The sequence below is a fragment of the Acinonyx jubatus genome, chromosome B2 (assembly GCF_027475565.1).
Source record: "Acinonyx jubatus isolate Ajub_Pintada_27869175 chromosome B2, VMU_Ajub_asm_v1.0, whole genome shotgun sequence".
Lineage (NCBI taxonomy): Eukaryota > Metazoa > Chordata > Mammalia > Carnivora > Felidae > Acinonyx > Acinonyx jubatus.
Window position 1 is genome coordinate 75,707,318 of NC_069385.1, and position 16,830 is coordinate 75,724,147.

The window sequence follows — 16,830 nt, forward strand, 5'->3', positions numbered from 1 at the left end:
CTTCCTTGCTGCATTTAGGTCTCTTTAAATGTTATAGCCTTTAAGAGGCCTTTTCTGGTCACCCTATCTGAAATAGTACCCACTATTACTCTCTGTCCCCTTATTTTATTTTCCCTCACAGTACTTATCTCTGCTGGGCACATGATAAGCATTTAGTAAAAATTTGTTAATGAATTAAATGAATTAACAAAGTATGCCAAGTCCTTTTTGATATAGGTAGCAAAGGGTAAATCAAATTATAATTCTGTGTGTATCTGTCTCTTTTAGTGTGTATTACCCTATGTATATAGTAGAGTATATGTGTGTAACTATATATAAATATAGTATATATTATTTATATACTTTACAGATTTTTATATACAGATGCTTTGATATCCATTCCTTACACATCAGGCTCTGTGCTACATATTTTGTTTGCATTACCCACTTTACTAAAACAGCTGTCAGATAGGTGCCATTATTATCTTCATCATAATAATGTAGAAATGGAAGTTAAGAGAGGCAACTTTGCTGAAGGTCACACAGTTATTAAATAACAGATGGTAATTGAACTGGATGGATCTGGTCCGGTTCCAAAACCTTAACTGAAATGACTCACTACAGTGTGGATGCATCTCCTTATTTCAAATCTGCCAAAATCCTATGGGGGAACAAACAGCATAAGAAGGGGATTTTTGTACTATATATTTCTACAAAGGACTACAACGTTTACATATTTTTCTTTGAGATGAAAAAATGTTTTACAAATAGTTTACCTAAATAGTTTAGAAACTAGATTACATTAAAATTCTAGTAATGTAAAAATACAAGTAAAGTTTTTATTGAACTATATTGACTAAATTAAGTGGAAAAAAATTTATTTTTTAAAAATCACTTTATTATTAATTTTGAGAGAGCATGTGTGAGCAAGCAGGGGAGGGGAAGAGACAGGGGGAGGGAGAGGGAGGGAGGAAGGGAGAATATCCCAAGCAGGCTCCCTTCTGTCAGCACAGAGCCCAATGCGGGGCTTGAACCCACAAACTGTGAGATATGACCTAAGCCAAAAAAATCAAGAGTCGGACGCCAACGTACAGAGCCACCCAGGCGCCCCAAGCGAAAAAAATTTAAAAGCTCACAGTTTGCACCTTTCCATTTAAAGAGGAATTTATTTGAAGAAGGACACTGTTGTTAAGTTCTGCAAATAACTGTTCGTCATAGCGGGCACATTTACAAGCTGCTTCCCCTTGATCTCTGTAAAGCCATAGGTGTTTATTCTTTTATTTCTGGCTCCATTCATCCTCGTCACTTACAGTTAACAGTTGAGGGTCATCAACTCTTACTCCTGCTGGTCTACCTTTGCTGTCATGTATGCAGTTCTCAACACCTCGCTCCGTAGGGCGTCACTCCCACCGCAGCCCTCACGAGGTCATTTCATCCTGCACGCCCAGGCTAGCCTACACTGGCTGTAGTTCTCTCAACATTTCCCCTCAACCTTTAGGATGTCCATGGGATGTCCGACCACCTCCTGCATATTTTTGTTCTGATTATTTTCTAGTCATCCTCCTGTCACCTCAGAACTTCTATATGCAAAATTTATATTTTATAAAGTTATTTCACATTATCAGGTCTTCTTTCTGCATAGGAGAAAGATACTCTCTTTCTCTTTCCCAAAATGCAAGCCTTTCATCTATGCTCTTGTCCTATAACCAGCTCACCTGCCACAGAATTTCTACACAAAGGACCCCTTTTATCTCAAGGGAAGGCACTGCTGGGGGTTGTTGAATGCTATAAAAGGGCAGAAACAATGGGGTCTTGAGGAGCAGGGAGATACTCAAGTGATATCATAGCTGGGACACTGTAGAAGTCATGGGCCTGGTTCCTTTTGTTGTGTGTTGTTGCAATTTGTATCACTTAGGATTCTTTCAGCTGCAAGTAAAAAGAATGCCCCAAGTTGGGAGTTAATAAATTAATTTACTATCTTCCTTAACAAGTCTGGAGGTGGGGCAGTTCCAGCTCAACAGCACCACCACAGACCTAGGTGCCTTTCATATTTCCCCACTGCTGTCTCTAGCTTGCTGAAGTCTATCCTCGTGCCTCAAGATGACCATGATGTCACATGCATACACAACTACATCCATTGAAGGCGAGGAGGCATGTTTCCACTCTGTTAATTATAAAGTGCTATTTAATACAAAGAAAAGGGTTTTCCCAGGTGACTCAGCAGACTACCCTTTGTATGTCCATGTCTAGCTACAAGGGAAGCAGGGATGGCACGCATCTGACGTTTTTTGCTTTTCTGATGGGTGGACCAGCAGAGGGGATGGGTGGCATCCTGCTGGTACAGAAGAAGAGAGAAGGAAATAGGTATTGGTGAGGCAACCATTAACGTCTGCCATTCATACTGAGCCGAGAACAACCTTGAAACCATCTGCATCGTTATCTTTTTGTATTGCCCAAATTGGAAAGATTACTTTCTGTTTTCAAATGTTTGAGTTCTTTGATGTTGTTAACTAGCAGGAAGGAAGTGAGAGAGTCGAGAAGGAAGAAAAAAAGATATAAATTGAAAAGAACAGTTTATCAATGTACACATAAGTTAGTTCATGTGGCAGATGCTCTGAGCTGTTGATGTTTAAAATGTGTGTATTGGCAATCATGGTTCTGTAGCTTTGCATTTTCTTTCTGAGGGCATAAGTTTAGATGATGATTGTGAGATAAAGGAATGACCCATCTTTGTTCCCCTTTCTGGCATTCAGTCTAAGGAAAATTGCTGTTCTAGTGGTGTTTGCCAGAATCTTGTAATTAAACTTACAGAGAGATTTTTAAATAGGAATATAAGTTGCCTTTCTGAACTTTGGCTGCTGATAAAAGCATATCAGTGACATAGAAAGTAACTCTAATTTGGTGATGCAGTTGTATCCAGTAAGAATTATGGAAAGAGGGGCGCCTGGGTGGCTCAGTCGGTTGGGCATCCGACTTCGGCTCAGGTCATGATCTCATGGTTGTGAGTTCGAGCTCCGCGTTGGGCTCTGTGCTGACAGCTCGGAGCCTGGAGCCTGCTTCGGATTCTGTGTCTCTCCATCTCTCGGCCCTTCCCCTGCTCATGCTCTGTGTCTCTCTGTCTCTCAATAATAAATAAACGTTAAAAAAAATTTTTTTAATTAAAACAAAAAAGAATTATGGAAAGAAAGAAACCCCTCATATCAACTATCAGTTTTAGTCTGGAAATACTTTATACTGAGGCAGATAATGCTAAGCCAGCCATAGGCATCTCATTTATTGTCTTTTATATGCCAGGGCTTGTGTCAGGTACCAGGGATCAAAAGATACAGATATGACTTCATTTCTGCCTGTTGGATCTTGAGCTCCAATATAGCAAAAACATATGTGAATCAACAATTATAATTTTATGTAATAAAGACTGTAATAAAGATGTGTAAAGATTAGCACAAATGACAATGTCTATCCTATAAGGTAGTTAATATTACTCCCATTTCTAGGTGAAAATACAGAGCCACAGAGTGGTCAAATTCAGTAGCAGAGTTAGGTTGTAATCCAGGTCTCTGGTGCCAAGTCCAGTATCCTTTGCCACACTCTGCATGGAAGAGAAAACTAAAGCCTCTCCTCCCTTTGAGGGCGATATTAGAAGAGGCTTCTTGGAGGTTATATTATTTGAGATTGCCTTAAAAGATGAGATCTCAAGCAAGTGAAGGCAGAGATATTCTAGGCAGTAAGAACAGAATGAAAAAGTATCAATACAACATTGTTGGTACACCATGTGTAGCAAAGAGGAGGAAAGGAGCTATGCCTGATAGAAGGCCTTTTACTCCGGGTTGAGGTCATTGTGTTTAATTCAGTGGGCAGCAGAAGGCCCCCAGCGGGGTTTTGAGCAGGCGACTGCCAGGATCAGAAGTGTACACTTGGGCGGTCATTTTTCCGCAAGTACATCTAGTTGGGCTGGACGCAATCCAGAGAACAGGTTACAGAGCAGTCCAGGTAAGAGATAAGAAGGGCCCTGTCATATGCCATCTTTCACATGGCTCAGGTGGTTGAGAGTCTCACACAGCAGTGGAAAAAGAAGTAGGTGATCATGAATTTGAGAGTTACTCAGGTGTGTTGCATTTTCTTATTTTAGTGAATAATTATTTACAACTCTCAAAAGTTGAACTTCTTTTTCCACTTATATCTATTTCTTTTCTTCTACTACTTTTGGATATTATCTTGCCTCAGAGGAATTTTCCAAAACATGTTCAAGTGCTTAAAACTACCAAAATGAAAGACTTCTGCTTTGTGGCAAGATGGAGTAACAGGGTCCATATTTACTCTCCTGCCTGAAAGAACTGAGAAACTGGACTAAATGTATTCAATAACTGTTTTCAGTATTTTGGATGTCAGACAACAGGGCACAGTGATCTCTGAGAGGCGGAAAACAAAGTGAGTTCTACGTTTCAGCAAAGAGAGTCCAGGCGGTAGCAAAAGGTGGAGGACGCCACCTGAACTGCAGCCTTCTCTGAACTGCGGGGATGGAGCTGGGTCTCTGAGAAGATTGATACAGTTAAAATGACCTTACCCAGGCTGATCAGAAAGAAAAAGAAAAAAGCGTAAATTACCAGTATCACGTAATTATGAGACAGATGACATCACTGCTGATTCTATAGATGTTAAAAGGAAAACAGGGAATACTGCTAACGACTCGTTGCTAGGATAACAACTGACGTGAAAAGGACGAATGTGTTGAAAAGCGCAAACTACCCAGACTCATTCAAAAATAAATAAATAACCCGAATAACTCTGTATCTCTTAAAGAAATCAAAGTTATGGTTAAAACCATCTATCAAAGAAAACTCCAAGACCGGAAAAGAAATAACCCCAGTTCTACACAAACTCTTCCAGAAAATTGAAGATGAGAGAATACTTCTCAACTTATTCTATGAGGCCTTTACTCTGACTGCAGTACCAAAGATATTACAAGAAAAGAAACTGTAGTCTAATATTCCTTATAGACATGCATGTAAAAAGTCTTGACAAAACATTAGCAAATCAAATCCAGTGACAGAAAGATAAAGCGTCATGACCGAGGGAGTTTATCCTAAGAATGCAAGGTTAGTTTAACATTTGACCACTAATCAATGTAATTCACCATAATTACAGACTAAAAAAGAAAAACCATATGATCATCTCACTAGATATAGAAAATATATTGGACAAAATCCAATATCCGTCTACGATAAAAACTCTCAGCAAACTAGGAATATAAGGAAACTTCCTTAATGTGACATGGGATATCTCTGAAAAACCTACTGCTAACATCACGTTTAGTAATGAAAAACTGAATGTTTTCCCCTTAAGGTCAAGAAAAGAAAGGGATGTTCTTTCTCACCACTCTTCAAATTGCATTCTAGCCAGTAGCAACACCATCAAGAAAAAAAATAAAATAAATAATAATAATTGGAGGAGGAGAAAGAACAGGTATCAGGACTGTAAACAAGTAAAAACTGACTTTATCACAGATAGCATATCTATGTAGAATATATGATAGAATCCACCAAAAAAAAACCCTGATAAGTGGGATAAGCAAAGCTGTGGGATATAGTCAAAATACATAAGTTGTATTTTTTAATATTGGCAGTGAACAATTAGAAGTTGAAATGAAAAATGGGGTGCCTGGGTGGCTTAGTCAGTTAGGCATCTGACTCTTGATTTTGGTTCAGATCATGATCTCGGGGTTGTCAGATTGAGCCCTGCATCAGGCTCTGTACTGAGCGGGGAGTCTGCTTGAAATTTCTTTCTCATTTCTCTCTCTCTCTCTCTCTCTCCCTCTCTCTCTCTCTCTTTCTCTCTTTCTCTTTCTCTCTCTCTCTCATACTCTCTTTCTCTCATTCTCTCTCTCGGCTACTCTCCCCTGTTTCCACACACTCCCTCTCAGATAAGAACAAAATTTTTAAAAAGTTGAAATGTAGGGGAGTCTGGGTGGCTCAGTCAGTTTAGCATCCAACTTTGGCTCAGGTCATGATCTCATGGTTTGTGGATTGCAGACCCGTGTTGGGCTCTGTGCTGACAGCTCAGAGCCTGGAGCCTGCTTCAGATTCTGTGTCTCCCTCTCTCTCTGCCCCTCCCCACCCTCTCTCTTTAAAAATAAATAAACATTTTTAAAATTTTTAATAAATAAAACATTGAAATTTAAAAAAAAACAGTACCATTTACCATGTTATCAAAATGTGTGAAATACTTAGGAATGAACCTGGCAAAATATATGTAAGACCTGAATACTGAACACTGCCCAACGCTGCTGGGACAAATGAAAGCAGATCTAAGTAAGTGGGGAGACAGACTATGTATATAAGTGGGAAGACTCAGTATTGCTAAAATGCCAGATCATCCCAAATTGAACTATACATTCAACATGATCCAAATCAAAAATCCCAGCAGGCAATTTTTGTTAAAATTGAGAAATTCAACGTAAAACTCATAGAGATACAAAGGATCTAAAAGAGCAAGAAAATACTTTGAAGAAGAACAAAATTGGAGGGCTAGCACTCATTGATTTCAAGAATTATTAAAATTTACAAATAACATGGGGCACTTGGATGGTTCAGTCGGTTGAGCGACCGACTTTGGCTCAGGTCATGATCTCACGGTTTGTGAGTTCAAGCCCCGCGTCGGGCTCTATGCTGACAGCTCAGAGCCTGGAGCCTGCTTTGGATTCTGCGTCTCCCTCTCTCTCCGCCCCTCCCCCACTCATGCTCTGTCTCTCTCTGTCTCAGAAATAAATAAACATTAATTTTTTTTTAATTTACAGTAACAAAGATAGTGTATTGGTATAAAGGCAGACAAATGGATGAATAGAACAGAGTTAGTCCTGAAATAGACCCCAAGATATATGGTCCACTGATTTTTGACAAAGGTACAAAGTGGGAAAGAATAAAAGGGAAGTTTCTCAACAAATGGTGCTGGAACAATTTGATATATGTGAAAAAAAAAAAAAACCCTATATCCTCTCCCCATACCATTTGTAAAAACTAACAATGTATTGTAGATCTAACATACAATCCTAAAACTATAAAACTTCTAGAAGAAACAGTAGAAAATCTTTGTGACTTTGACTCAAGCAAAGATTTCTTAGGTATGACACAAAAGCACAAACCCTTAAAGAAAATCTTGGTAGATAGGACTTCACATAACTGAGAATTCCTGTTCTTTGAAGGGCATTTAAAAGCATGAAATGAGAAGCCATAGACTTGGAGAATGTATTTGCAAATTATATATCTCATAATCAACTTGAAGCAAAATAACTCCATAATTAGAAAACAATCCAATAAAAATGGCTAAGAATTCATACCTGTGGCAAATAAAGTAACAAAAAGTACATGGAAAATATGTTCAACTTCAGTAGCCATTACAGAAATGCGAAGAAAAGGCATCATGAGACACCTTGTCATGCCTGTTAGAATGGCAAAAAGATAAACTATAGTGCCTGTATGCTGCTGGTAGGAATGTAACGTGATACAACCATTTTGCAAGTAGTTTGGCAGTTTCTGATATATTTACTTCCAAATGATTTAACCAGTCTACTCCTAGGCAGTTACCCAAAGGAACTGAAAGCGTATGTCCATGCGAATACTTGTACACAAATGTTCATAGCAGTTTTACTTGTAATAATCAAAAACTGGAGTCATTCCAAATGTCCATCAGTAGGTGAATGAATAAACAATTTTGTTATGTCCATATAGCAGAATACACCTCAGTAATAAAAAAGGAATGCAACAATTGGATGAGTTTCAAAATAATTATGCTGAGTGAAAGAAACCAGACTTCTCCCCTGCCTCCCCCCTCCAAAAAAAAAGTATGATTCTCTTTATTAGAATCTTTATGTGTTGGTAGATACAAACTAATGAATGTTGGCTAACAGCAAATTGGTGGTTGCTAAGGGACAGCAGCAGAGAAGAATGGGGAGGGGTAGGGAAGAGGAATTATAAAAGGTCTCTAGGAAAACTTTGCCGGTGATGGATATGTTCACTATCTTGATTTTGATGGTAGTTTTATGGATGGATATTTGTCAGCATTTATCAAATAGTATTCTTTAAATATGTATAGTTTTCTTTGGTATGTCAGTTGTACTTCAATAAAGATACTGTCAGTTGATTAAGCACCTGACTCTGATTTTGGCTTAGGTCATGATCTCGTTGTTCCTGAGTTCAAGCACCGCATTAGGCTCTCTGTTAGCAGCAACCCTAGGATCCTAGGATCCTTTGGATCCTCTGTCCCTCTCTCTCTTTGCCCCCCCCCATGCCCCCCCCAACTCATTTTCTCTCTCTCAAAAATAAACATTTAAAAAAAACTATCTTTAAAAAGATACCAGTTCTGTCTCAAGTTCAGCTAACACTTTGAATTCTAAGGAATTCAAATATGACAGATATTTTAGCATTTAGATTCGCACAATTTTCAGGAACTTTTTTTCTGCATGTTTATGTCTATGCTTTGTTTTAATTTTTTGAAATTTAAAAAATCGAAACCCTTTATTTGTTGAGCAAGTAGAGCAGTAGATAATTGTATACACTACTAGTGAAAATCTAAATGTTGTAACCACTATGTAAAAACATTTTGTAAAGTTAACTATGTAGATACGCTACAACCTAGCAATTCTCTTTTTAGATATATACCAAGAATAGCAACTCTCAAACTGTTTGGTCTCAGGATACCTTTGTACTTTTAAATTATTGAGGAATTTTGAGAGCTTTTGTTTACGTGAGTTATATCTTTAGAAATGTATTAGAAATTGGAACTAAGAAAGCTTAAAAATACTTTTTATTTTAAAATAACAGTAGTAAACCTATTGGCATATTAACACAAATAATACTTTTAGGGAAAGTAATTATTTTCTAAAACAAAAATATGGTGAGAAGAATGGTATTGTTTTAAATCTTTATACATATTTTTCATGTCTTGTTCAATAGAAGACAGATGCTCATATCTGTTTCTATATTCAGTCTCTTGGGATATACTGTTTGAGTTGAAGTGTATGAGGAAAATCGGTCCTCACACAGATACACAGTTGGAAAGGGGAGAACTATTTTAATAACTTTTTCAGAAAATTGGTGGATTTCCTTCTTTGATACTGTACCATAACTCTCTAAATGGGAGTTTCTTTCTTTCTTTCTTTCTTTCTTTCTTTCTTTCTTTCTTTCTTTCTTTCTTTCTTTCTTTCCCTCTCTCTCTCTCTCTCTCTCTCTCTCTCTCTCTTTCTTTCTTTCCCTCTCTCTCTTTTTTCATTGTTTATTTATTGAGAGAGAGAGCATGCATGAGTGCACAAGCAGGGTAGGGGCAGAGAGAGAGGGAAAGAGAGAATCCCAAGCAGTTTCCAAACTGTTACCACAGAGCCTGAAGTGGGGCTTAAACTCAGGAACCATGAGATCATGACCTGAGCTGAAGCCAAAAATCAGATGCTTAACCAACTGAGCCACCCAGGCAACCCTTCAGTAGTAGTTCCTTGAATTTAGATTGCAGTATTGATTCTGAAACAACATCAGTGAATTTTTTGTACTCTTGTTATGTTAAAATCCATTCTCATTGGTCCACCTTAGAATTAATTTAATTTTTATTTTGTAACATGTACTAGCCATTTGAAAAATATTGGTTTGCAGAGTTACTTACATCTTCCAAATGTTGTCATATTTCATTAGATAATATCAACAAATGATACTCGTGAATGTCACCAACAATTTTAACAGAGAGCTGGAAAATTGTGAAGCTTAGTGTGGCAGATACAAGTTTTCAAAAATTCTAATTTTAACTTAAAATATGGAATTTTATCATTGGCAACCAGTACTGTCATTTGTTTTCTTTGACAGGCTCACTTTCTTTATGGTTGAGAAAATGACTGCTGAATACCAACTCAGAATCACCATGACTTGAAGTCTGTCAGTCACTCTTTCAAGTAAAAATCACAGTCTACATAAGTGGTTAGTTCATTTCACAATTCAACACACAATTGTTTTTCCAGCATTCATCTCTGTTGTGCATCAGAGTTGCTTTATGCACACTTCCCATTTAGTGACAGAACAGGGTCAGCAAGCATTTTTCTCTAAAGGGTCAGAGAGTAAATATTAGGCTTCGTGGACCACTGAATTTAGTTTCAGTTGAGCATTGTAAGTATTCAACTATGTCACTGTGGTGTGAAAGCAGCTTTAGACAAAATGTAAACAAATGGGCATGGCTGTGTTCCAATAAAACTATTTACAAAACAAGAAACATGTCCAGGTTGCCCAACAAGCTATAGTTTGCCAGCCCCTGACAATAGAATATTAAAAAGATGAATATTTTAAGGTCAGGATTTAATAAAATCTATAACCTCTGCTTCATCAAGGACATGCCTCTCAGTAGCATTGTATCTCATCACTCATTCTTCCATCTCCACTCCACTCCCCATCCTTACCTCTCTCCATTGTGTGGCACTCCTCTCTGAGGCTAACACTAACATCTCTAGAATTCAGAAATTCTAGAGCTCCTTCTGCCTCTAGAATTCCTCATAAGTTATGTCTGCTCTTTTCAACCTTACCTCTTTTTGGCTTTTCCTACTTAGATTTAAATATGCTTAAATGTGTTCCATCTTTAAACCTTAAAAACCATCCTTTGACCCTCTCCCCTTCACAACTAGTCTGTACTTGAGCTTTATTTCCTGTGCATGGCAGCAGGCCGATAGTTGTATGTATTCTATTCTTGGGGTTCGGTTTGTGAAGACTCGTAGTTGACATTGGTGATCCCTAATTGCTTCTTGAATTTTGTGAAGCTCTCTTCTTAATTGGCTTTCACAATTTCACTTTCCTGGGCTTCTCTTTGCCATCTGTTACCTCACTCATTTTTCTTCCATTTATCTCTAAATGTTAGTCTTTTTTAGCTTTGATTCTTATTTCTTATTTATAACATAATCTCCATGGGGGGAGAGGTATTACCTCTTCTACTTACATGATTTCAGCTCCCATTTCATTGCTGATGACTCCTAAATTTGTATCTAGGTCGAGTGTTGGTTCTGAACTGTATTTATTTTATTTTATTTTATTTTATTTTTCTTTTGGAGCATGAGCAAGGGAGAGGAACAGAGGGAGAGAGAAAGAATCTTAATTAAGTAGGCTCTGCACTCAGAGTGGAGCCAGACACAGGGCTTGATCCAATGACCTGAGCCAAAATCAAGAGTCAGACGCTCAACTGACTGAGCTACCCAGGCACCCCATCCTGGACTTTAGAACATGCTTCCAGGCCACGATCAGACATCTCAACATTGATCTTCACAGCTACTTCAAATGTTTTGTGTTCAAAATAGTTTATGTCTCCTTTGAAACCAGCTTTCCTCCCTTTCCAGTAAAAAGCATTTACTGGACCCCAAACCAGAAATCTGAAATTGGTCATGATTCCTTTTCCTTTCCCCTCTAATATCCATTTGCTCACCTGGAGACATCAGTTGAGCCTCCTGAATATTTTTCTACTCCATTCATTATCTCCCTCTATCCCTACTGCCTTTTCATTAGCCAGGCTCATCTCATCTCATTCTCAACTGGGCTTTCTAACTTACTCTCTTCCTGTATTCTAGTATATCTTTCCAGGCATATCTTATCCCATGCCTCTGTTTACCTTTGCAGATAAAATTTAGTAGTCACTGAATGATGTGGTTGACTATAAAAGTGAAGTCTTATACTTCTCTGCTAAAATCCTTCCAAGGCTCCTGTAGGGTGAAATCATGTGTGAGATCCCTCACTGGTTATGCCCTTGCTCTTCAGTTAAGTTCCTCCCCATCACCTGCCCACACATACCCAGCCCCCAAACTGCCACAGTTCTCCAAGGACATCTCACCTCTTAGGATTCCACACTTTGCTCACTTGGTAAAAATGTCCTTCTCCTCTCCCATGGCATAGCTGACTTTAGGATCCTCCCCATGGATGCTTTCCTAGTACCTACTCTGTTCTCGTAATTCAGTGTGTGTATAAGAATACTTACAAACATTTGTTTTCAGTGCCTACTATGTTAAGACACTTTGCAATCCTTATAATAGTCCTGAAAGGTAGTAATTATTACCTCCTATTTTAAAGATAAGGGCCTAAATGAAAGAGATATTTTATTTGTTAGAGTTTGTATATCTAGACAGGGGCTAAGCTAACCCTGGACCTGGGCTCTCTGGGCTCTATCTTGTTGCTTCTCTTTACTCATTTCTTAGAGGCTTTCTCAATTATCTGACCAGGTATTTGTCTCCTCTGACCAGAAATATGTTTCTGTATCCCCAGATCCCAGTTCAATAAATGAATGAATAAAATAATTTGTGACTGAAACAGAATTTCAAGTATAAAGTAGTCCCATGATACAGTCTCAAGAAACCATGTCACAGCTTTGTGATTTTTCTTTAAAGAATTGTTTGCTTATATTTTGGGCTAAAGTATGGGGTTTTTGGTAAATTTTGCTTAACAAATATTTATTGTGCACAGCGCACTCCACAGAAAACAGACATTGGCATGACTGTTGCCATCGTCAAGGAGCTTCGGTATGGTAGGAATTTACGAGGGATACACCTCTAACCTGAATACCCAGCGGGAACAAAATGCCTCAGATTTTAAAACAGAGGGAGACCACATCGGCCTGCACTTAAAAGGGAGCAGTATTTATTTCAGGGATGCAGTATCAACTTTTTTTAAACCTCATTTTTAATAAAATAGATAAATGAATAAAGCAAATGTATGGTTTATTGATTACTGAGCGTGGATTTTGGTCAGGAAAAGGATGGGTCTGTCTCTGCATTTGTTGCATGGGATTCTCTTGTAACTGAGTATCACCTGCAGTTCTCTGCAGGGTGGGTGCGGCTTGTAAGAGAAGTCTTGTAGGATTGTCCTGAGGAATCATACTGTGCTGTTGGAAGTACCAGTTGACCCTTGAACAATCCCAGGGGTTAGGGGCATTGACCACCCATGTAGTCAAAAATCTGAGGCTAACTTTTGACTCCTCCAAAATTTAACGACTAGTAGCCTACTGTTGACTAATAGTGACCAGAAGCCTTACTGGTAACCTAGTCAGTTAACACATATTTTATGCTACATGTGTTATGAGCCATATTCCTTACAATAAAGTGAGAAAAGAAGGTTACTAAGAAAATCATAAGGAAGAGAAAATACATTTATGGTACTGTACTCTTAAAAAAATCTGTGTGAAAGTGGACCCTTGCAGTTCAAACCCATGTTGTTCAAAGGTCAGCCGTACCACCCTCAAGTCTGCGCTGCCCCAGTGTGGCTTAGCTTCTGTCCCGTGGCACATTGTCTTTGGTTGCCTCATACCTCTTCGGCAGCACCCGCCACTTTTTCTGAATGCTAGGCAGCCCACTTTGGCCACTATATAAATTTTTTTTTCCCTGAGGTACGACTGGAATCATAGTGATAATATGTAAATATGGACAGTGAATGTATCATAAAGGTTTCTCTCTTAAAAACTCAGGTCTCACCCTAGTAATTTAATGCATGCATGGTGTTCTTTGGTAGCTTAGGTAAGTGTGATGGAATTTTTTTTTTTTTTTTACTGTTTGCTCTCATCTGCCACTTAGGTGGTAAGTATATTTATTAGGACCCATCAGAATTAAAATCCAGGCATTTTAGCAGCTTCGTGTTTCAAAATATACATTTATGTTATTGCCTTCAAATGCTGTGTAGAATGAGTACATTTTTGAGAAATTGTACTAGGAAAGAAGAATTAACATGAGGCTTAGCTTTCCTGTAATTTGTAATTTTAAAGAGTGACATTGGTACCAGAAAACCAATAAAATTCAGAATAGGACACAGAATTCCTTAGAAAAAAATAAGCTCAAGAAAAAAATAAATGCTTTGGGTAAAACATGTATTTATGTGTTCATGTGTAAAGATACTGTAATTTCATTTTAATTTGGTTATTAGTTATTGTCAAAGCAATTTTGGGACTCCTGTTTTAGTAAGCAGGTTTAAAAGTTTAAAACTTGAAATGAAGTTTTGTGTGTAATGATTAATATCATTGTTGGATTTCTTCTACTTTCATAGATTTGATCCAGGCTACCAATGAGACCAATGTTAATATTCCTCAGATGGCCGACACACTCTTTGAGCGGGCAACAAACAGTAGCTGGGTGGTTGTATTTAAAGCTTTAGTCACAACACATCATCTCATGGTGCATGGAAATGAGGTAAAGGGAGTAAATGAAGTAAACTTAACTTTTCTTTTTTTGGATGGGGGAGGGAGGCTTTTATGAAGGGTTCTTTGACTTTTCGCTAATTAGGAGAAGAAGAAGAGGAAATATATGATTCAAAATCATGGGGAGGAGTATAATTCTAATCTTCTAGTTAGCTATTTTTCAAAAAATAAATGTTAGACATTCTTTTGGAGACATTGAAATATTAAATATTACTGGTACTTAAAGTGTATATACCATATAAATGCATTAGTGGGCAAAAATGTCAGGAGAAAGGAACAATGAAATAATTTTTCCCATTAGGAATAGTCTTTAAATGAAAATTGCTTTCATAAAGATGCTTAATTTTGGAAAATATTAATAAAATAAAAATTACCCATTTTATATGGGATGCCTACTGAATCATATTAAATTGCAGTGTTTCTGTTATATAAGAAATGAAAGGTCATAAAATTTAATTCTAATTCAATGAGTACTTTTCAGTCTTTTTTCCCTTTCAGAGAAAGTGAGAGTGAGAAGCTTTATAACTGAGTAAAAAATAAAATCATTATGACAATTTGTAGCATCCTTTAGTATCAGAAATTGCTTAAAGGTATGATTTGGGAATATTGTTTTCATTCTAATTTTTGTTTTTCAGAGATTTATTCAGTACTTGGCCTCTAGAAATACACTATTCAATCTCAGCAATTTTTTGGACAAAAGTGGATCCCATGGTGAGAATATTTATGTTTTCTAATTTTTTGGATAATGCTTTTGATGCAGGTTTTTTTAATTTTTGAAGTGAGGTTATTAATCTGTAATTAGTGTGGCTGATAGTTCTGTTGGGTATTTAGGAAAAAGCTTAAAAGTAATTATATTGTTACTTTGTAGAGCTTCAAAATACTTAATTTTTAGACAACTCAGCATATAGATAACATTAACTTTACTTTTTGTCTTTTTCAGTGTTTACCTTAATAGTCAGTATTCTAGACCCACAATTGTTTATGAAAGTACAAAAGGCAATGAAATGAAAGGTACTTTCCCAATTAAAAAAAAAAAAAGATTCCAGCCTTGAAGCAACGTTCTTCATAAATTAGAATTTGAACTGCAGTCATGTGTCCATTCATCATACTTACTGGTTGCCTATCATGTATAAGACAAGCGCATCAAGCAGGTAGTTCTCAGGTAGCTATGCGTATTAAGACGGAAACAGCCTGTTTTTTGAAATGATAAACAAAAATGCAAGGAAAATCAGAAAAGATAATTAATCTGTACAAGGATGGTAGTATAACGAAATTGAAATGTCTTAGAATGTCTCATGCCTAAAGTATTTTTGCTTGCAGTAGGATTTAAAATGAGGCCTTTCTGATACACTTAGTGACCTCATTCTAGCATTATTTACATTTGGGGAATTTAAAAAAATTGGTACTAACCAAAGCACAATTGAAGGTATTTTATTAATTAGTTTTACTTCTTCTGCCCCTCTCCCCAGGTTATGATATGTCTACCTTCATAAGGCGCTATAGTAGATATTTGAATGAAAAGGCTTTCTCTTACAGACAGATGGCATTTGATTTTGCCAGAGTGAAGAAGGGGTATGTTTGGGTTTTTTTTTTTCTTTCTCATATTTATTTGAACAGAGTAAGTCTTTGGGGAATACTCGACTTTCCTTAACTAAGCTTAAATGCCAAATAATTTGGTCATGAAGGCCCAGTTTACAATCACCTGAAAAAAGAGACTCAATAGTATTTTAGAACTCAGCCTTGAGATTGTAATATGTATTACTTCATGTATATTTTCATGCAGAAAATCTAATTTGCTGCCCAGAGTTGACATGGTATAACATTTTATTTGTTAAAATCAATTCAAAATTCTTAAACACATATATTCCTTTAAATAATTTTAAATGGAGAAATTTTAAACAAAGGTCATTCAAAGTTCAAAGTACAGTGGCTCTAGTTGACAGTAGTTATTTCAGTGTGTTTTGATTGAGGCAAAACTGAACACACACACACACACACACACAATTGAACTGATTAGTAATACTAACCATGGATTTAGAAAACCTCATCGAAAGAGAAGCACTTGATTTTAATACATGATTATCGTTTATTTCCCTCTAAATTGATGCTGAATTTCATCAGAAGTGTTCTGCCATAAATTTGTGCAGATCTTGTATCTGTTCCTGATTTGAAATAATGGCAAGATATTGTAAGTTTAATATTTTAATCTCAAGAATCCACACAAAAAGACAAAATTCTATTTTTTTTCTAATACTGACCCAGGCTTAGCTTTGATACACTTTTTTTTATCATGGTGGTGAACAATATAAACTTGCCCATTCAAAATAATTAGCTTCTTGTGAGTGAACATTTTATAGAATGTTCGGTTTTTACTTCATCTCCTTCTCATTATGGATGATTCTAGTTTACATGCTTTCCTCTGACTTCCTACATGGGCCTGGGCAGCCATGGCTGTTGTTCCCAGCTGCATTGCGGCCTTTCTGTAGTAGGTCCATAGCCTTCTTAGGAACTTCTACACCCTTTTATGGGCACTTAAGGATACTTTGGGATGCTTTCCCTACCCTCGAAGTGGGAGAGACCCTGAAAGTTGCCATCATTAGCCTGTTCACATCACCTGGGTATTTCCCTCAGTTACTTCAATACTGCCATCACTGGATGCAGGGG

At 37.2% G+C, this 16,830-nt stretch overlaps 1 protein-coding gene across 11 annotated transcripts in view; it reads left to right on the plus strand.

The window, feature by feature from the left end:
* SNAP91 (synaptosome associated protein 91) overlaps nt 1-16,830 on the plus strand; it is a 147,167-nt gene that overhangs the window by 35,961 nt on the left and 94,376 nt on the right. For all 11 annotated transcript variants that reach the window (XM_053222506.1, XM_053222507.1, XM_027057327.2 and 8 more), the window contains exons 3-5: nt 14,016-14,158; nt 14,802-14,877; nt 15,636-15,738. In XM_053222506.1, the coding sequence (XP_053078481.1) occupies nt 14,016-14,158; nt 14,802-14,877; nt 15,636-15,738 (322 nt within the window). The remainder of the gene's footprint in view (nt 1-14,015; nt 14,159-14,801; nt 14,878-15,635; nt 15,739-16,830) is intronic.